The sequence below is a fragment of the Lonchura striata genome, chromosome 5 (assembly GCF_046129695.1).
Source record: "Lonchura striata isolate bLonStr1 chromosome 5, bLonStr1.mat, whole genome shotgun sequence".
NCBI lineage: Eukaryota > Metazoa > Chordata > Aves > Passeriformes > Estrildidae > Lonchura > Lonchura striata.
This window is the reverse complement of record NC_134607.1, coordinates 56,066,455-56,086,727: the sequence shown is the minus strand read 5'-3', so window position 1 is coordinate 56,086,727 and position 20,273 is coordinate 56,066,455. Positions and strand designations below refer to the sequence as shown.

At 38.0% G+C, this 20,273-nt stretch overlaps 1 protein-coding gene across 3 annotated transcripts in view; it reads right to left on the bottom strand.

The window, feature by feature from the left end:
- Positions 1-5,499, bottom strand: part of NR1H4 (nuclear receptor subfamily 1 group H member 4) — a 35,780-nt gene extending 30,281 nt beyond the window's left edge. For 2 of the 3 annotated variants that reach the window (XM_021552732.2, XM_021552734.2), the window contains exons 1-2: positions 5,343-5,499; positions 3-144 (exon numbers count right to left, since the gene is read on the bottom strand). In XM_021552732.2, the coding sequence (XP_021408407.1) occupies positions 3-87 (85 nt within the window). In that variant the 5' untranslated portion in view covers positions 88-144; positions 5,343-5,499. Of the gene's footprint in view, positions 1-2; positions 145-4,083; positions 4,190-5,342 lie in introns of all 3 variants that reach the window. The other variant, XM_021552733.2, reaches the window with a different exon arrangement.
- Between the last annotated feature and the right edge of the window lie 14,774 nt (positions 5,500-20,273).

Below are 20,273 nucleotides of genomic sequence, written 5' to 3'. Positions count from 1 at the left end.
ACCAAACAAAGGAGGACCTTCAGCAAGAGGAAATCCATCAGCAGTGGCTAGCTGATGATGTCCTATTAAATTCATTTCAGATCCCATTTATACTTCAGTTCAGGAGGAATATTGCTGATTAAACAGGAGGTTGAAAAAGAGACCCTGAAATATGTGAAGCAAAAAGAATATTTAAAACAAGATAACTAACTTTTGTGTATCTAGTGTAAAGAAGAATGCAGGAGGTTGTTTCAATATTTGCTGGAACAAAAATTGAATTGAAATTACAGAAACTAATTCAGCCTTTAAATAAAATGCTACATCCAGCCTGTTTGTTTTTTCCTTGCTGTGGCATATTTTAATTGCCCTCTTTCTGTTCGTTTTAAATTAATAGGGGTGCATGCCCAAATATATTAAACTATTCAGACTGAAGCACTGGCCTGATCTCCTGAGGGCATGCTGCCCAGCACCCCTACCATGCAACACCAATAGTTTGCATTATTTTTCACCACCCTTTCATCACTTCATTGCTTTCACTTACTGAAAAAGTGTAAGTTTATGGTTAGATCAGAAGAACACAGATGGGAAACTCTAGTTTAACTTCTAAGGACCAGCTCTTTATCTTGTCTTCAGTAATCACTGCACAAGATAAATGGAGACAAACACAGAAAGCCAAGCCTTGCTCTGATACCCAGGCTCACCTGTGCTCTCAAGCAGCCACACAGCTCTCCCTGGGGGAGGCTGGGAGAGGTGTGGAAGGGGCTGCCCTGCCCAGCTCACCTGGGTGGTCTGGGCCAGCTCCAGAGTGCATTTGAGGCAGGACCAATGGGACGACATAGAGCTCCAACAAGTAGATGTTTCAAGGGCTTACAGAGACACCAAAAGGACTCTGCATAAAATTGTCACCAAACTGTTTTCCTTTGTTTTATAGTCTTAATTCTTTATTTGGTTTTATTACCATGGGACTGTCCCTGGGGCTGCATTTCCACTCACTGAAGGCATTTGAGAGTTGTAGCCCAGCCTGCTTCCCAGTGAGGGCCCAGCATGTTTCTTGAGGAGAAATGAAGTCATCTGATAAAAACTTGAATGCTGCAGGAGGCCCCAGTGCTGAGCAGGCTGGGAAGCAGCTTGTGAGAGTGACAAGCACACTCTGTAATCATATTCAGATTTGTCTGTAAGGATTCATTAAATTCTTTCTTAACATAAACAGAGGCCCTCTAATTAGACAGATGCAGTTTAAATGTCTGCCCACAGATAATTTAAACAGTTTACTTAAAAATGTCAAAAGCTACTTGTATCACAGACCAGATAGGGTTCTTGTGGCAAATCACATATAAACACAGAATCTCAAATCTAGCACAGAAACATAGTTTTGCAACAGCAGAAAAACTCCATGTATCTTGGGGTCTGGCAACCAGCTCAGCCACCCCACGTTTACTTCCAACCACTTTATTGCCTTGCCTGCCTCATTTTCCAGGGAAGTTACCTGCTGAAATCAAGATGTGGGGCTACTCATATGGCTCTAAGGTCTTAAAATTCCTGACAGGCAGATTTCTCATGAAATATGCATGACAAATCATTAGAATGGGATTCCTCTTACAGCCCATTAGAAGTGTTCCCTGATGGGGGAAGGCAGCAGCACAATCAGGACCATTTTATTGCCAGCAAGAAAAACATCAAAATTAGGCATTTTCAGAGGGCTAATGAATATTTTTCTGGATTTTCTTGTTGAAGACCAGAGAAGAGAGACCATCAGTGCCCTCTCCTCATGTCCCAGCCCTTTAATATCTTCCTTACAGCCCATGGGAGTGCAGCCCTTAGAGTTCCTTGCAGGATCAGCTCTCCTTACAGCCAGACATGAAGACTGGTCCACCACTGCTACTACTATTTCTCATGTTTCCTCACCAGCCCCTGTTTGAGGGCCTAACACTGAAACACCTAAAATCAGCGCTGGGATTGTGGATTTCTGTATGTTCATACTAAGCCTAGAATTTATCTTCTTAGAGAATGTTGGAATTTGTATCAAAATATTTTAAATACTCTCCCAAGAAGACTTCTATTTAAAAGTATTTACTGCCAGCAGATGGTTAGACTTTCAATACATAGATTCTTAGCTTGTAAATTTTGTATTCTACATTCTGCTAATTTGTGCTGCAAATAAAGAAGAAAGCAGGCAAGCTATGTTTCTAAAGGCTTATAAAGTGTCTGTGTTTTTATAGCCTCTTTGCAATGCCTATAAACTTATTTCTTTTTTTTTTTGAAGACGTTCAATTTTTTAATGTATCATTGTAAAATGCCCTTCTTTAATCTCAAGATGGACTCCTTAGAATCTATTATTCTTTGCACACACACACAAAAAGACCCAACCCTCATGTTATTAATACTACCTTGCTGATAGTAAGAATCTTGAGGACATATTTGTAATAATGTGGGCTATTGTAGGACATTACAGGTTTTGTAATTCTACGTCTCCTGCCACATATATTTTTTGTCTGGATGGATTCAGTTCAAGCCAAATGTTCATGATGATTTTACAATTCACACCATTTTAATACTTCATTTTCTTTAATATATCCAGCTATCTTGACTATTTACTAGATTTCATGGAAGAGATTACTCCTATATTCTTGGTTTCTGCATGGCACAAGATCACCAGAAAAAAAGCCAGAAATATATTTTCCAATTCATCTAGCTTTGGTACTGTAAATTTCACTGAACACCAAACTCTTCATTAAATACTGATCGATATTTGGCTTTGATTTTCTCCTGAGTCCAGCCTGCTGTGAGCTATCTAGTCTAAATTAGATTTATCCATATAATTAATGTATTTAAAAGCAGCAGGTGCTGATTTCCAGCTCTAAGACCCACATTAGGTACATGGTACAGAGCATTGAAGCTACACTTTACACATTTTTCAGTTCTGGGAAATAATGTAGGTCACTATAATGGATTGATACTCCATCCTGAGGTAACAACAAAGCCAAAGAGCACCTGACGTGTAAAAGCTGAAATAAAGGCAATAGAAGCACAGGAAATCAATATTGCACTTCAAAATAAGAGCCCTTCAAGAGAAAAGGCATGTGATAAATTAGAAAGCTTCTTTTTTCCAAATAATTTTTAGTTAACTTTTTAAATAAACCCATTTACTCCACCACCTTTGGAGATTATTTCATAGGCCAAAATATACAGCAAAGGAAAATAGAGATCAGTATGTATAAAGTAAAATATGTGCTCAACTGCATGAGATTATTGTCTTCAACTTCATGTTAGGAGCTCAGAATTGCATAAAATTTTATTACATGTAACCTTTAACATACTTCAGAACAATCAATGTGTGTTTGCATGTTCTATGTTTAACTTCAGAACAATCAATGTGTGTTTTGCATGTTCTATGTTTAACTAAGAAAATTTACATGTATATTATTATATATGGGGCTTGTTTTTCCACTGTATGGGTGTACATACATATTTATTCAGATTTCTTATGGGATGTATGTTCATTGAGGTATACAAATATGTATGTATAGACAATTGAACTCTAGGTTTCAGATTTATTGTGACCTCTTATCTGCACACCACTCTGACCTTGCTATGGTCAATAGTAAAGTTTTCCCTGGCTTCTGTGTCAGCAAAGCCAAGTTTCTTACTAAAATAATTAAAGTTAAATCAACTGACTTCACTGAAAATGAAAGCATCATGGCCCCACACTTTCAAGTAAACGTAAAAGTATATTTGATCATCAGAAAAGCTCCATGACAGATCTAATTGTAGTTTACTTTCAGAAGAATGGATGAATCTATTTCAATTACTCAGCAAAGGAAGATATATCAAAGCACATGCAAAAGCTTTCACAAATATTAGTGAAGTACATTTCCTTCCATCTGTCCTATAATATTTTCCTATTCTTCACACATCTGACGTCCTATTGCTCAAAGAGAAATTTCAGTAACATCATTAATCTATGGCCCAATCCAAACATTGTTAACATCAATGGGAAGATAGATTCCCATCTCATTCACAGCCTTTTGATGTGGCCTCATAGCCTTTCCGTAGAATATTTAATGCAGTGCCTCAGTTATTTGAGAAGCTATTTTATTTGCATACCTGTTTGTTTTAAAGTGTATCAAAGGAAGATGCATGCTCTCTATTTCCAGCCTGCTGCTCTCAGGTCATTTTGGCAAGCACAGCACTACAGGCAACTACACAGCAACTGATGCAAAATATGAACAACCATATGAGCAAGTTTGAGAAGCAGAGCCAGGACAAGTATTACTGTGCTTATTTGAAATTTCCCGTTACATTTCTTAATATGGAGTTTAAAATCAGAGCAGGAAAGAGACACAGGACGCAGGAAAAAAATATTCCTACTTCTTAATTCTGAAGCAAAGCCAGGTATCTGAGCCCCAAGTAGACTTGAAAACTCTATGAGAATTATCAATGACATTTCTATAAGCGGGTAAGTGACTTCAAAGAGTGGGGCCAACTTCTCACTCTGCCTGGGATTACCTCCTAAATACCATTTGCGTGTTTCTTGCTTTCTGTTTCATCTTTTTCTTGTCTCATGTGAAAAACCTGCAAGCCCTCCACTTCTAACTTGTTTTTGGACTGCCATTTAGACTAGTGCAATTACAATATAATTCCCAGTCTCTAGGTTCTCTGTAACACAAGCAATAGCAATAAAAATAACAAAAGCAAAATATGTTCCGCCACAGTTACAGTCTTCTGAAGATAAATGAGTAGCAGGAACACTCAGAATAGAATTGCATTTTCTTAAAAAGTATAAATGAATTCAAATTGTAATTGCTTGAAATTTGAAACCCCCTTTTACTTTTCCTAGTTACGTGAAATATGTGCTAAAATCTTCAGCTTTGGAAGATGCACCTGAAATCTGTACAGAGAATTTTGAAAGAAAAAACTATATGAAAAAAAAGATAATTTTCCTTTTCTGGATTTTTCTCTGTTTTTCCATTAATCACATTGAAAATATTTCCTGTGTCTAAAAGGAGCAAAAAAAAAATTCAAAGCTAATGCACACAATTAACTAGATAGTGCTGTTGCAAGAAAGTCTCAATATCAATCTTACACCTTCTGTTCCAGTGACACACAGAAGCCAGCTTTCTAAAGACAAATTTCAACATGACCTTATTTTTCACCTTATCATTTTTCCCAAGGGCAATTCCCACTGTTGAGACAGTTTTGTGGATGAAAAGACTTCTTACATTATTCTTCACTTTAATTTTTTTTTCCTGATCAAAAATCCATTAACATCCACTAAATAATTCAGGTGATAATCTTGCTCAGATTAAATTACTTTTATACTACACAACAGCAAGAAGCTATCAGTTTAAGGAATTATTACTTACTGTTCTTTTCTGGAAGACTGCAGATGGCAGGATGTAAGACAGTTCTGCACTCAGTATCCTAATGATTCTCACATAGGAACATTTTTGTTTTGTTTTTCTTTCATGTTTAGCAGAAGCCTGTAGTGATAACACAATGAATCAAAGCTTGGATTTATTGGCTCAGTGCCCTAATGGACAAGGATTACTCATTAACAATTCTTTCTTTGCGAAACTCTCCAAACATGGGCTGTATTAAAATGTTGTGAATTTCAGCATGACCACCAGCAGAGAGATTTGAGATGCTCACTAGTACTCTGATCGAGTTCAGAGAGGAAGTTAACTTGGACAGTGGGGTGATAGTACCTTGTTGCTAATTATAACATTTTCCTTGCACATGTACATTTTTATGACATCCTCAGCCCCCTTGTCTTTCCCATCCAAAGAGCCCAGATGCTATTCCAAGACATAAGCTTGATTTTTTAATCTTTCTGTTATTTTTCACACTTTTTAGGGAGACTGAGCATTGCACAGAGTACTGAAGCAGAATAGGCTATAAGTTACACTATCACAGACATCTGAAGACATTAAAGTTTAATTCCTTTACCTGCAACAATTTCTAAAAAATTGCATCATTTTGATTTGGGCTCTTCACATAAAGCTTTAGACAAGAAACTGAGGACCCTAATTTTAAATCTATCAGACTCATGCACTAGGTGTGCACAGGGTGAGAAATTGGTACCTGTAGATGGAAAACCACATCCTTGAGTGGGTTGCACTCTATCTGAAAATGCTGATGTGTTGTCATTGACAGAAAGGGGACTTTGAACCCCATTTAACCTGCAGAGGGAATCAAAGTGAAGACAAATGGATTGAGGCTGTTTTATTTCAACATCCCACCTACACAGGAAGCATCCTAATTCCCTGGTTTGCATTGCTAAACACAACCAGTGGGTGTGAGTTGATCTGACAGTGGTACTGAGACAAATTTCAGTCAGAGCAGACTACTGACAGCATCACTCATGGTGAGTTCATGATTACCACAGTCTATGATGTCCATCCTTCCCTACATATTTGCACTGTCTGAGCAAGATTGAATACACAGAGACACAGGCTGTGCCTCCTACTTGAGCAAAGAGAGGAATTGGCCAGCAAACACAGTCCTTTCTCTGAGAAAGGTAAGAGCTGCTAGCCCTAAAATTACCAAGATTAAAATTCCTTCACTTTGCCTCATTTTTAAGAGAAATAATATTTTTAAAAGGTATATTAATCCTCAAGCTTTTACCAGAGCAACTCGAATTCTCTATAAATTCTCTATAATTCTCATGAAAATATTATTAATAATGAGTCTCTTTTATGTGTTCTGACCCTTGCAAATTCACATGGTAGCCACCCAAACACTCATGGTCTGACAGATTTCAGAAGACAGCATTGGGAAAATGTTGCTCTAAGGCTGTCACTGGACACTAACTCCCAAGAGACTACTGTTTCCAGTATTTATGCCTACAGCTCGTTCCAGCAGGCACTGGACACATGATAAATACATTTAAGATCAAGGCACTCTCAGTCCTCCATTTCTGACTCTCTGAACAACATCTCATTTCTGTAAGCAAAGAGATTTCTCTTTGACAAATCCATATTTAGCAAAATCAACAAAGTACTTTTAAGTACTTCCAAAACAGCCCTACCCACAGGAGACAGGTTATCTCTTCAACCAAGCATGTCAACAGCCCATCTGACACTTTCCACTATTTGTCCACTCCAGTGGTGACTAGAAAATGCATGCCAAAACCCCAATTTCTTTGGTCAGCCTGATGAGGCCAGTGATGGGTTTTATCCCACATTAGGAGAAAAAGCAGAAGTGGAGCCGAGAAGTCCAACAAATGCCATATTTTGTGCCATGGAGCTTTTGGTCTCTTGGTATGTTCCAAAGGTCTGAAATTTCTTTCTCATCATTCAGCTCCCCCAGCATTGGTCCGATATAGTTGGTGGCACAGAGCAATTGTTTTTTAGAAGTCCCTAGAGACTAACTTTCATAAATGTTCTTTCCCAAAAAGCATTTTCCTCTGTGTGGATGCTGTTTGCCACTCAGCTAAGAGTTTAGCACAAAGGAAATGGAATTTAATGCCCCTATTCACCAACACATTTGTTGCATGAAAACATTTTTCCCTTGTTTACAATAATAAAGAGGCAAGTGCCAAAGTGGTGCTTTGTCCAATAATCAATACATTCAAGACACTATTGGAAAAATCAAAGAAGTAATCCACATGAGCAAAAGAGGAGATGTTGCCTGTAGCAATGACATGTGGCATTACTGGTTAAAGCCAGGTGTTCATATTTATTGTGGTTCATGTACAAATGAGAATTGAATGGAAAGGAATTGGAGCAAATAAAATCTATCTTCTCTGCTGTTACATGCATAGCATCAGGGGAGAGAATAGAAGAACGAAATATTCAAACACAGATACTTATAAATGGAATATCTTCACTAAGGTAGCATTGCATTCTAAAATTTTTGAAATTTCAGAATATTATTTGACATCCTGAAACTTTTCCAGACAATACTAACATTACTTCTGTAATTAACAAAGAGTATGTGCTCTACACTACATCTATGTCATTACCAGTCCAAATACATGCTCAGCAACAAAACCAGAGATATAGATTATGGTCAGAGCTACAAATCTGCCTGCCTAGAAAATACCACTTCATAAACTTTACACTCCATGAAAGAAAGGGGGTGTTTGCCATAGCTCAATTGCTCCTCCTCTTGCTAATCTGTCTTTTCTCCACTGAAATAAATGCCATTCCACATGTTCACTGACAAGGCGCCTCATGGAAAGGCATGATAAATCCTGACAGTGAAGTAGTTTGCCACCAAAAGTGTGGGTGGGGAAAATCTAGTACAGAAAGAGATTGGGGAGGAAAAGATGAAAAAAGTAGGCTGTGTGTTCCCCTTCAACATTTTCTTCTCTTCACATCCAAATGAATGCATCATCACACATTAAAAAACAAACAAACAAAAAAACCACTAAAATAATACACCCACAAATAACCAGTACTTGCTCCTTTTTGCTCAGAATTTTCTTTCAGCAGCTGAAAAGCTTACTAACTACTCACAGCCAGTTTTCTGAAGCTCCAACATTGTACACATGACAACTGCAGAATAGTTCAGGCTGAAGAAGACCTCTAAGTCCATTGAGTCCAACCCAGCACCACCAAGTCCACCAGTAAAACATGTCCATAAGTGCAACACCTTCTGAATACCTCCAGGGCTGGTGACTCAGCCACTTCCCTGGGCAGACAGTTCCAATGCTTGACAACCCTGCTGATGAGGAAAACTGTCCTAATATTCAATCTCAACCATCCCTGGCACAACTGGAGGTAGATTCTTTCCTGAATTAAATAGTCATTACCACAAGGAAGGTGAGGATGAGGAGCTAAAGCCAGACAGATCTCTGTCAATGGATTAATTTCTCTGTTCCCTAAGATGCAAAGGGAGAAACTTCCTGTCTTGCCAGTGGGAAGGCATGTCTTCTTGGCCTAGGGATTCCTGGAGACATCCTGGGACAGGTGAGAATTGCAACAAGGAGTAGGTCTGGTCTGGCTGAAAGATAAATCAGCTTTTCCAGCTGGCACCTGGAGCTGTCAATACCCTTAAAACACCTGGGGATTTCTGACAAAAGATCCAATTTGCAACAGACCTAATGAGTGAGATAGCTTGGATCTGTGTTTGTTTCATAGGCCAAGGGACAGGTGTCTTGGCCAAGATCTTATTGTGCTCAAGGACTCCTTTTTCTCTATTCTTACATCTCCCCGAATGAATGCTACTGCAGACACCTGAGAGATCATGCAAACTGAATTGTGCCTCAACACAAACCATCAGTTTCAGCTCAGAAAGTCTTCACAATATGACCATAAATGGTTACCACTAAATTGCAGTCACCCTCAGCTCTTCTTTCATCCCTGTGTCACACCTTATTTATCATAGCTGCCCAGAGGATACACATCCTCTATACCACTTTGGACCATGGTCTGTCTCCTCAAACCAGCCATTTCTTACTCTCAGGCACCCTCACCTTTTCATTCTGGAAAGATGTTCAAGATTATCACATGCTTACAATAAATTTTATCATCTCAAGACAATTAAACAAACTTAATAGCTATGATTGTTTCTGTACAGGTTAAAATATTGGTAAGGAATGGCTGCAAAGTTTAAATAAGTTAACTCTTTTGTCTATCTTTTTTTTTTTTTTGCCTCCTGCATTTCAAAAGTGGAGGAATTACTACTTTTAAGAATAGTTTCGTTTGTTGATTAAGTCTTTCATTAATCAGAACCTCTTCATTATAAGTTGCTCTCTGATTATTCAGTTTCTGAGCAGGGCAAATTTATTCAATAATTTATTTTTTGCCCTGATGAAATAATCTGTCTTTGCCACTCACATAGTTTAAGTGGAATGTCATGAAGGGTAAAATGACCACAGAACAATCTGTCCTAAGAAGGGGAATTCCTCCCTGGTGACAGGCAGTTAATTGTTAGCCAACATGCTCTAGTGAGACCATATATGTAAGGTACCATCTTACAGCAGCCTGGGTGCAAGAGGAGAGCTGACTATATGTGGAATCAGCTACAGCATCAAAAAGTTATGTTTCAGTAGGGGAAACTTGGTCTACTTCCCTCCAGCTGACTTAACTGAAATTTTGGATTTCAGTTTTTTTGTTTTTTCTATTAATAAGTTCTGGTATTCTGCATTATATTATCTCTCATTATTTTAAATTTTAATTAAGACACTGATATTATATGTTCTTCCCTACCATTACCCTCTTCTAGAGGTTACAAGTTTACAAGTTCCTAAAGAAATCACAGCTTTAAATTAAACATGTTGGTACAGTATTAGCTGATAAGAAGTTCTCCTGGAGGCCTCGGACTAAATATATACTTTATTCTTACAGTTCTTTTTCTCTTGACATTTTGATGTTTTACAGTGTGATAGTGATTGAGTTCAATAAGGGTTAGCTTTCATTTATGTAAATATTTGGAGAGATAAAATTGTTAAGAAATGTTGATCTATTCCAGTAAATGAAAGCACTGTCCTTTCATTAATAAGTAGTTCTCTTAAGCTAAATGTCAAAGATGACAAGTGAAGTATTATTAATAAATAAATAGTAGAATATTTTTAGAATTTTTTTTAATTGTTAAAATAATCACACTAAATAAATTAATTCTGGAAACTTTTAAACCTCTCCTTTTTTCTCATACTTTGTCTAGTGTCAAGGAAAAGACAGATGTTTAAAAGGACTAGTTCGGTAGCTAGCAAGAAACCATTCCTTTCATGAGGGGAGAGGAAGTGTAGACTAGCCATCATATGAATGGACAGGGTAAAGCATTGGAGGTGCAGGAGGAGTTCTGCTGATGCTATCTGGCAAGGCAGAGTCACTATTAACCTCTTAAACCTTCTATTACTGTTCTAGAGGAGGCTCTACCATGCCCTGAAGAACTGCAGGCAGATGACTGCTCTCACTCATTGAGAGGAAGAGCTGCAGGGCTGGCATCAGATGCCCAAGAAGTACCCAAGACAAAACCTGGGGGAATCTCCCTATCCTCTCAAGAAGTCCATGATCAGCCAGTGAAAAATGGGAATATTGCACACTCAGCAGTTAATGGAGATGTCATTACATCTGCCTTGACATCTAAGAGGAAAGAGAACATCAGATTCCACTGTAAGTAATGCTGCAGTGCTCAGGTTGGGAGAAGTTGCCTTCTTCCTTTGGCAAGGCAGGCACTTGTACACCAGGAAGGAGCAGGAGCAGGTCTGTTCTAGGAGGGGATAAAACTGGAGCTAAGGACAGCTCCACACTACCTGAGGGGCCAGAGTGCTGATAGCAACAGGAGATGAAAGGGACTGGAAATTAGATAATGCTGGGTCCTGGATATGGTTGAGATATTTCCAAACTCAGAAAAGTAGTTTCAAGTACCAGGGCCCAGGTCAATCTGATTGTACTCTTAGTTTCCACCTAGTAAAGAGTTGGTACTAAGGAAAGAAAGGGATTTGAAGATCAAAGAAAAGTGTGGTCACTGAAGGGAAAGTTTATTTTCCTTTCTTTCCTAATCTTCAGTTAACATCATTGCATTTTGAAAACAAATTACTTCCCTTTTAGAAGAAAGAAACAAAATGTAGTATAAAGCTTATTAAATTTATATAAAGCATATCAGGAAATGGAGAGGTTACTTATCTCGCAGCAGTATTAGCTTGGGCTCAATCTGAACAAAAGCTTCATTTATCAATATCTAATCTGAATAACATTTTTGTCCAAAATTGGGTCTCATCCCAAAATATTGGATCATTTGCATTGGCAGATCCCTCATTTATGTCAAATCTCACTTGGCTGATGTATTTCATCTTGTCATCTCATCCCAAAACATAAAACACGTAAAAAAAGCCTGTTATCTAGAGTAGATTGCATGCATAGGAAGTTTGTCTAGTTCTGTTTCTTGTCTTTTGTGACCCCCTCCTGCAAAACCTTCATAAGGGAGGGAATCTTACAATGAATTTTAGGTGTTAACTCTTTCTCTAAGTAAGTGCGTAAGATAAGAAATTTATGAGGAAAAGGGAAAAGGAAAATAAATTCAAAGCAGCTCAAATGGCAGCTCACCTACTCAGCAATTTATTCAGCAACCCAAGCCATTGTTCCTTCCTATGCACTGGCTCCTCACAAATATAGAGGCAAATTAGAGATTTCTATCCTTTCCCTTGAAGTTTCCTCAAAATTGCCTCAAGTTAGTGGAGGATGGTGCCTACAGCTCTCTGCATTTAGAAGCCTTCCACCAAAACTTGCATTTCTCTTGGTCAGTGGGGTTGCCTACTGAGAGAATGTGCTGTGTTCATAAGGAGATGACCCTTTCTCAGCTGATAATCCATGGTGGAATAAGTCCTTATGAGCCTGCGGGATTTGTTCCTATGTATCACAGCCAATTGCAGTCATATTTGTATTGCTTGGACACAGAAACTGGTTACCACAAAGGAAATGGGAGAGGAAGGTGTTATCCTTACAGAAATACCAGCTAGGAATTTCTTCAGAGAAGTGACTGGATGAGCAACCAGCCCTGGTGTTAACTCTTGTCCAGCAGGAGCTAGCAAAGAACTGGGCTCCAATAGGATTCTTTCCTACTTTCTACCAACCTATTTGATGTACAGAGCTGCTTAACAAAAACATCCCCAGTCCACATGAACCAGTCACCATGTAGAATGGAGAGTACAGTTCCAGTTTTTGATCTGTTAAATTTGAGTGAAAAATTACAACAAGATATCACCAATAATTGGTGCTGCTGTTCTGGTTATCATGAGTCTCAGCTGCAGCAAAATTACACATAAATTTTCTGGGAGGTGAAGCACGTATATGTCCATGTGCAAGTGTTGTTACTTCTACCCAAAGGAAAGATAATCTCTGCATGTGATTAAATCGACATCTCCAACAACTGAAGGGTCAAAGTCCTACCCTACTCTTTTTCCAGTTGTCTTTCCCCATAACAGCTGCTGATGATAAACTCAGCAGCAGAAGTTGATGGAAACATCAATGGTACCAAATACTGGAATAACAGTGTGATTATTAGATGCAACTTATCTCGTTCTAATATTAATAAACTAATTACTTCCAGTATGTAATGTATACCTCCAGAAAGTTATCCTCATGTAAACACAACAACAAAAGTGATTCCTTCCTGTATGCATGATGATTACCCATATACAGGCAGACAATTCTGTTTCAGATTGTGTCTCACTAATATGCAGCTGCTAACATGCATATATACACATGCCAAATAAAAGATTAATAGAGGAGCATGTAGAAACATTAGTTTTTCAAAACAGAAAATATTTTTCTCCTGGCTATGTGATATCAATCTGGAAATGTATATAAGCCCTGAAATTGCATTCTTTTTTCTCCACATTCAGTTCACTCCAGAGAGAGCAAAGGAAGAATATACTTAGCCTTTACCACTTTCAATTTAATTCAAGGGTGGTAAGTCAAAGTTAGAAAATATGAGAAATGCAATTTTCCTAGTGACAGAACTGCTGTTCAAATAGGCGATGAACCGTAACCTTAAACTGTGCAAGACCTTTATGTCACCGCTATTGCATGATGCTATATTCCAAGTCTATATTCCAAGATATTTGCTCTGAAGAAACATTAAGTCTTAAATCTTTTTGGAAAACTGAAAAGCATAACTTTTTTGAATTGTAAAGCTGATCTATAAATGGACTATGCCAAAAATATGTCTCTCCTCAAATATTAAAAATTATACTAAAATAAAATTATTGAGAAATATGATAATAAATAACACAGAATTTAAATAAGCAGAACTGAAAAATTTTAGTAGTTCAAATTTCTTACAACTCAGAGAACTGGGGGTTTTTCTTCATATTTTCTAAATATCTTTTTAAACTGGCAGAATTGATATCCATCTTATCCGTTTAATCATTGACTTGTTGCTTAACTTGTCTTGCTACCTAGGCCTTTTAAAGTCAACAGATAATAATATGAAATAAACAAAACCTTTGTCACTTATTCCTACACCAAGCTTTATGTAACTCCCCTAAATATGAGTTGCAATAGAAACCTTTGAACACTGTGCCAGTAAAAGGGACTGTATTGCAAAGAAGCTGATAAAATCTTGTTTGAAATACCATCATTTTATTCCAGGAATTAACTATAATTAATCAGATATTTTAGGCCTCTTGAATGTAATAAATGTGTCTTCTGTTAATATACTGTTCCTTGCTTCTTCAGGTGGAAAATCTTGATCCATAATTGCCTGGATACTGTTTTTTGAGATTACCAGTAAGAGCAGGCAGAGGCACATGATTTCTCTAATCACAATGTCAGCCAGCAGGTGCTAAAATGAAATGAGACCTTGACTGCCTTTACACCTGACCTTGGATTATTTCAAGGCAATAAGTGAGGTATGGAAAAGCACTCTTTTCCTGTACCTATGCTTGATCACTCCACTTAATTTCACAATTCAATAGTATTTTGGCAATCTACTTCACAGTTCAGAGTTTTAGAAATTAATAAAAAATTTGGTGTGTCTCCATTATTTGCCTTTAGATGGTAGATTATAACTCTGCATACTTCAGCATGTTGAAGACTTGTTTGGAAGCCTATCATGGCCCATGGCCCTGGAGAGAAGAGTGGTCCAGAAGAGTTGGTCATAATTCAAAAATCGCCTCCTCCAAGTTAAAGAGCAGTCCATCTTTAAAGCATGAATCAAACAAAGTCATCAGGTGGCCCACATGGATGAACAAGGAGTTTCTAACTAAAATCCAACATAGAAAAGCAGCATAAAAGCAGTTTTACATGATCCGGGAGGAATCCAGAGCATGCAGAGACAGTGTTAGCAAAGTTAAACGCCACACCATTGCATATGGAAAGAAATGTGCAGGGCAACAAAAAGGCTTTTACAGGTGTATAAGCAGCAGAAGGAACATTAAGGAAAATTTGGGTTTTCTGCTGAATGGGATGGGGAGACAAACATAGAGAAAACCAAGATATTCAATGCTGTTTTTGCCTCAGTCTTCACTGATTAGAGCAGCCACCAGGAATTCCAGGTACCTGAAACCTGTACAAAAGTCCAAGAAAGTCTTGCCCCCTCTGGAGTAGAATAAGTTTAAGGAGCATGACCACACAGACTGGACATGCGTAGGTCTATGGGTTCTGATGGAATGTACTAAGAGTGTTGAAGGAGCTTCTGATGCCACTGTAAGGCCACTTTCAATTGCCTTTGGAGGACTATAACTACTGGGAGAGATTCCTGATGACTGGGAAAAAAATCAAAGATGACTGGTCTTTAAGAAGGACAGAAAGAACCTGATAGTCTTCTATGACAAGAAGACAGGCTCAGTGAACAAGTGCAGAGTTTGAACTTAGCTGTAATTAGTGCAGGTCCTCATGCTGCCATTCAGAGGGGTCTTGACAGGTTGTAGAAATGGCCTGACAGGTATCCTACAAACTTCAACAAATTTCCAGTACTGCAGCTGGGGAGGAATAGCCCCGTGGAGTAGTCAAATTGACCTGGGCATCTTTCACTAAGACACTACAGAAACATATCTCTCCAAAGAATATATAATGTCACTAAATTAATTAAAATGTTATGCCACAATTTGGGGAGAACACCAGGTATGGAAACTCAAACTCTACTCAAGTTTGGTGAACTTCAGTTGCTCATTCTTAGATACTTCATAGTTTTTTGGGGGAAGCACTAATGAAAATATTACTGGAGGAAATGCTTTGCTTTCTAGTAGGGTTTTTACCAGGCATTCCAGATGAGGAAATCTGGATGTGTGGTGTGTTGGGCTGGAAGCCTTGCTGACCTCCAGCTTTTGCAGTAATTCACTGGCTCAAGAAAACATCTTGTGATATTTCTTTCAAACTAATATTTGTCTGTGTCCTCTGAAACCAGTTCCAGCCATTGACACAAACAGAGAACAACCTGTTAGCAAACTTCTCCTACATGCTTTTTTGAAGAGGCGTATCTTTTTGAGGTAAGTCTTTCCAAATAACTGGCATGAGTCAGCACAATATCTTTTCTGAAAGACATAAAATTGCCCAAGACTCATAGAATAGTTTGGGTTGGAATGGACTTTTAAAAGGTAATCTAAATCCACCCATGCTGCTCTGAGCAGGGACATATTCAACTAGACCAGGTTTCTTAGAGCCCATTCCACCCTGACCTGGAATGTTTCTTGGGCTGGGACACCTACCACAATTCTGGGGAAAAAGGAGGGGGAAAGATACAGCTCAAAGGCAGTGAAGGAGGGTCAGACTGGGAGCACTGATGTATAATGAGCTTGGGATACATCTTGGGAGAGAGAAGGATTTAGTTCAGGGGCTATTCCTTGTCTCAGGTAAATACAACAGCAGAAGATGCCAGTTGACAAGGGGCATTTTAAACTGCTCACAATTTTCCATTAAATTGGAATAGAGGTGGTTCCTTGAGAATAGTAAGGCTGTGGATGAGGAATGCAGAAAAATTCTTAGAAACACCAGATGTTTCTCATGGTCTGACAGTTCCTGTACCCACGCAGCCAACAAGGGCAGGAGACGGGGATCCTGACTGCAGCTCCCCTCCCAGCTTTGTCAGCAACTTTGCCCTTCAGCCCCATACAAGTGTGACAGTTTGCTGTGTGCTCTGGCAGAGCAGAGGGAGCAGGACAGGCCAGTGTGGCCTTGACCTTTGGCCAGCCAGGGTAACATTGCAGCTGCCCACCAAGGACCAACAGTTCCAGCCTCTGCTGCCAGGAACCTTGGCACAGAATTTGCCTCTTCCTAGCAAAATTAAAATAAAATAAAATAAAATAAAATAAAATAAAATAAAATAAAATAAAATAAAATAAAATAAAATAAAATAAAATAAAATAAAATAAAATAAGGAATATGCTAAAAAGTAAGCCCTTGCTAATTTTGACTTTGGCCCTGGTGTGTAGTGTACCATTCCATCAGTTAGCAAGGGTCAAGGGAGGCCATGAAAACATTCATGAGAAGCTGCTCACGAAAACAAGAAAATACAAGGTAAAGATAGGGGTCTGGTGTGACTGCAACATTTTTTTTTCACTCCACAAGCATTTTAACAAGTAAACTTGCAGCCAGTATGGGGCACTGGGAAATGGGAAGTGAACAGTGCAGGACAGACATTGCATTCCCTTGCTGAGGGAAAACCTACCTGCTGGGGTTACTCCGAGTTGCCCATGTCTGCCCTACACAGCAGCATTATTCCACAGAAGTAACACTACATCCATTCACACTGATTGTCCTTCACTTGTTTGTTCTTAATGTAAATCTCTTTCACATCTAAATTCAGGTTTCATGTTAGTGCTATCATTTCCCCTTGCCCAACATAAATCAGCAAGGGCCCATAAGCCACTTCCAGCCTCCTGCAGATTTGTACCAGTACAAACTACACAACTGATCATTGCCAAGGGAAAAATGGGGTCTCTCAGGACTTGCAGACATTTTTCTTTTGATTGCACACCAGAGAAGGAGCAAGGAACAAGCAGATGGGATCAAAGTCCCCTCCCTAGAAGAAGAGAAAGTCCCATTTTTCTTATCTTAAGCACCATATCAGCAAGTTTCTCCCAGTAATTCCCCTTCTGTTCATTACAGTTATTCCCACCCAAGAGAAAGCACCTGGCATGTCGCTTCTGGTGATGACTACCAGCTCCAGAAAGCAGAAGTATCTTTATTGGGGGTACTTAGATACTTCCTGTTTTATAAACGTCATTGTCTTCCTGGTTAGTGCTTCAAAGACTTGTCAGATATCTCTGGGCAACCAAAACTCTGAGCCAATGGGGATGTATTTTTCATGAGTTCCAGTGTTTTCCTGACACATATTTAACAAAACAGACAGCTCAAAGGAGTTCTGAATTTGCCATGCAGACATAACCAAGTCTAAAACAAGGAGTGAAATAGTTGTCAAAAATTTGTACAGCAAGTGTCTGAGCACTGATTTTATTGACCAGATAAATATGGTTATACATAAACAAATTTAGTCTATTAGTTACTGCAGATATCCAATACAGTAATTCAATTGAGGGGCAATACACAACAATGTGGGATGGAGACAACAAAATAAATGGGTCAAGTCTTTATTGTGATCAAGACTTAAATACCCAAATATTCAGTGTTGGAAAATATGTGTTGGCTGTTATTTTGCTATAGATAGTTCAGCATGAAGAAGTACAATCTTACTACATTTCTTACATAAATTTCCTTCCTTATTTATGTAACTTTACATGCAGAAGAGCTGTAAAAATGATAAATAATCTAAACACAAAATCAAAAAAGTTGAGATAAAAAGGGACAATTTTTTCTGTCACAGCTAAACACTGTTATCAAATGGATGTTAAGAAATAACTGATACCAGTATGTAAGTAGTTGAATGCATTTTTACTAGGAAGCCTGTCTTCTGCATGGACATATAGAGCTGCAATAGTTTAAGTAATGCTACCTTTCCAGCAGTATTATCTAATCCAATATAAGCATTTTGAAGACATAAGAATGAGGAGTTTTTAATCTCTCAATTTATTCCTGATTTCATGAGATTTAAGCTTCAACATGGGATCTGTGTGAATTCCCTGGACCCTAGGATGATGTAGACTATTAGATCTTGGCACATCCTGTATGTTTTTAACTCAAAAATCTAGAGGACTCCAAGTTCTGTTTCCATGATTTGAAATTTCTTATCCATCTTCAGACTTCTGTCTGCATGTCCTTGTGGTGGCAATTTGCTTTCTCATTTTCTCTATTCCCCTTTCTACTCTTTAAATCACAAGAAATACTCCTCTTTCTTAAAATACAAATAATTAAATAGCAGCCTAAAATTAAGATCTTCAATGGAAAATAAAGAGAAAAGTAACATAACAAATCTGGTGTTTTACAAAATTTACCTTAAAATAATGACTAAACTTACAGATCTCTGTAATTGTCCAAAGAAGTCAGTTGGAAACATACATATGAAGCCTTAACACATTTTGCATGACCTTGAGTTAATTTTTACCTACCTGCTTTCAGTTAATTATGTTGCACATGAGACTCCTCCTGGCACTTTGTCAACATCTGGATGCCCTTATTATGTATTTCACCCCAAAGTCTGCACATTCTTTTGGACTAAGTGATTATTTCCCTGGAGAAGTTCCTACTCAGATGAATTTTTCATAATTTCTGTCATTACTTTGTCCTTTCTCACTACAAGAAGCATTTTGTTTTAATATTACAAAAATATAAGAGGAATATTAATTATCATTAAATGTCTACTGGTAGTGCCTAAAAAATATAATCTGTCAAAGAAATAAAAGCTACAGCTTTCTGTGTTAAGAAAGATCAGTAGATAACAACACTGAACAACATATTCCTGGGTCTGTATTGCTTTTTTTCTCCTCAGACTTGAATTCATTCCTGTGGACTATTCTACCATTTCAACTTATAGAGAACTGAACCTTCCTCTGGCTTAATTTTAACCTTTATTTCAGTGCAAAGCAAATTTTGCTTCCTTCTGCAATCAGAATGCCATTTCCAAATCAAACTCTGACTTGTATGAGCACAGTCATATTTGAAAATATGCAAAAGTTACTTTGAACATGGGGACAGAAATGCTAAAATGAAAACAATGCTAAAAATGAAGTGTAATCTGGCTACTATTTCTCCATAGAAAATAGCATTTGAATTATTCCCATTCACTGCCATTTGAGACATGACTTTTTAGAAGTTTGAGTGGGATATGCCAGTTTCCCTGATTGTTTAAATGTTCCAAATTCTGATATATTTTAAGAAGTCATTTTGTAGGAAAAAACATCCTTAGTGAGCATATTTCCTTAGACTCCACGAGAAAATTCCTTTGGAGCATGTTGCAGATAGAAGCATCCAGCAAAACTGGAGCTACAATGTCCATTTGTTCTCAATAGGTTGTCTTTATTCTTTGTCATACATGATTGTGGAAGCCACTGTGTAAATCAAAGAGTTGATTAAGTACAGAGATTTCCAGGAGAAAAACCTAGTTTCCAACCAGTGCTGATGTTTACACTTCATGCAATGCACCTGAAATATTTAAACAAATGTAAAGGAAAGGGAGAAAACCCAAACATCTCACTCTAAGTGCCTGGAAAAGCACTGTGGCTCGTACGTAATTTCAACTGGTAAGAGTTGATGTATTAGGTTAGTAAACAGTTAAATTTAGACAACAAAAAAAGGGGGGTTTTAAATGCATATGTTTGTCCAGATGTTTTTAAGCCATTTCTTTCAATGTATTAAATAATGCTCAAATATCCACTGAAGTCAAACTTCCACAGAACTAAATCAGTGCAGCCTGTTTGTAGATACAAAACGATCCTGCTAAACTGAGCTGTGGCTTGTCACTTGTGACAGCTGTGATGCATCTGCAACAGGAAAAAAATAGTAGCTACACTC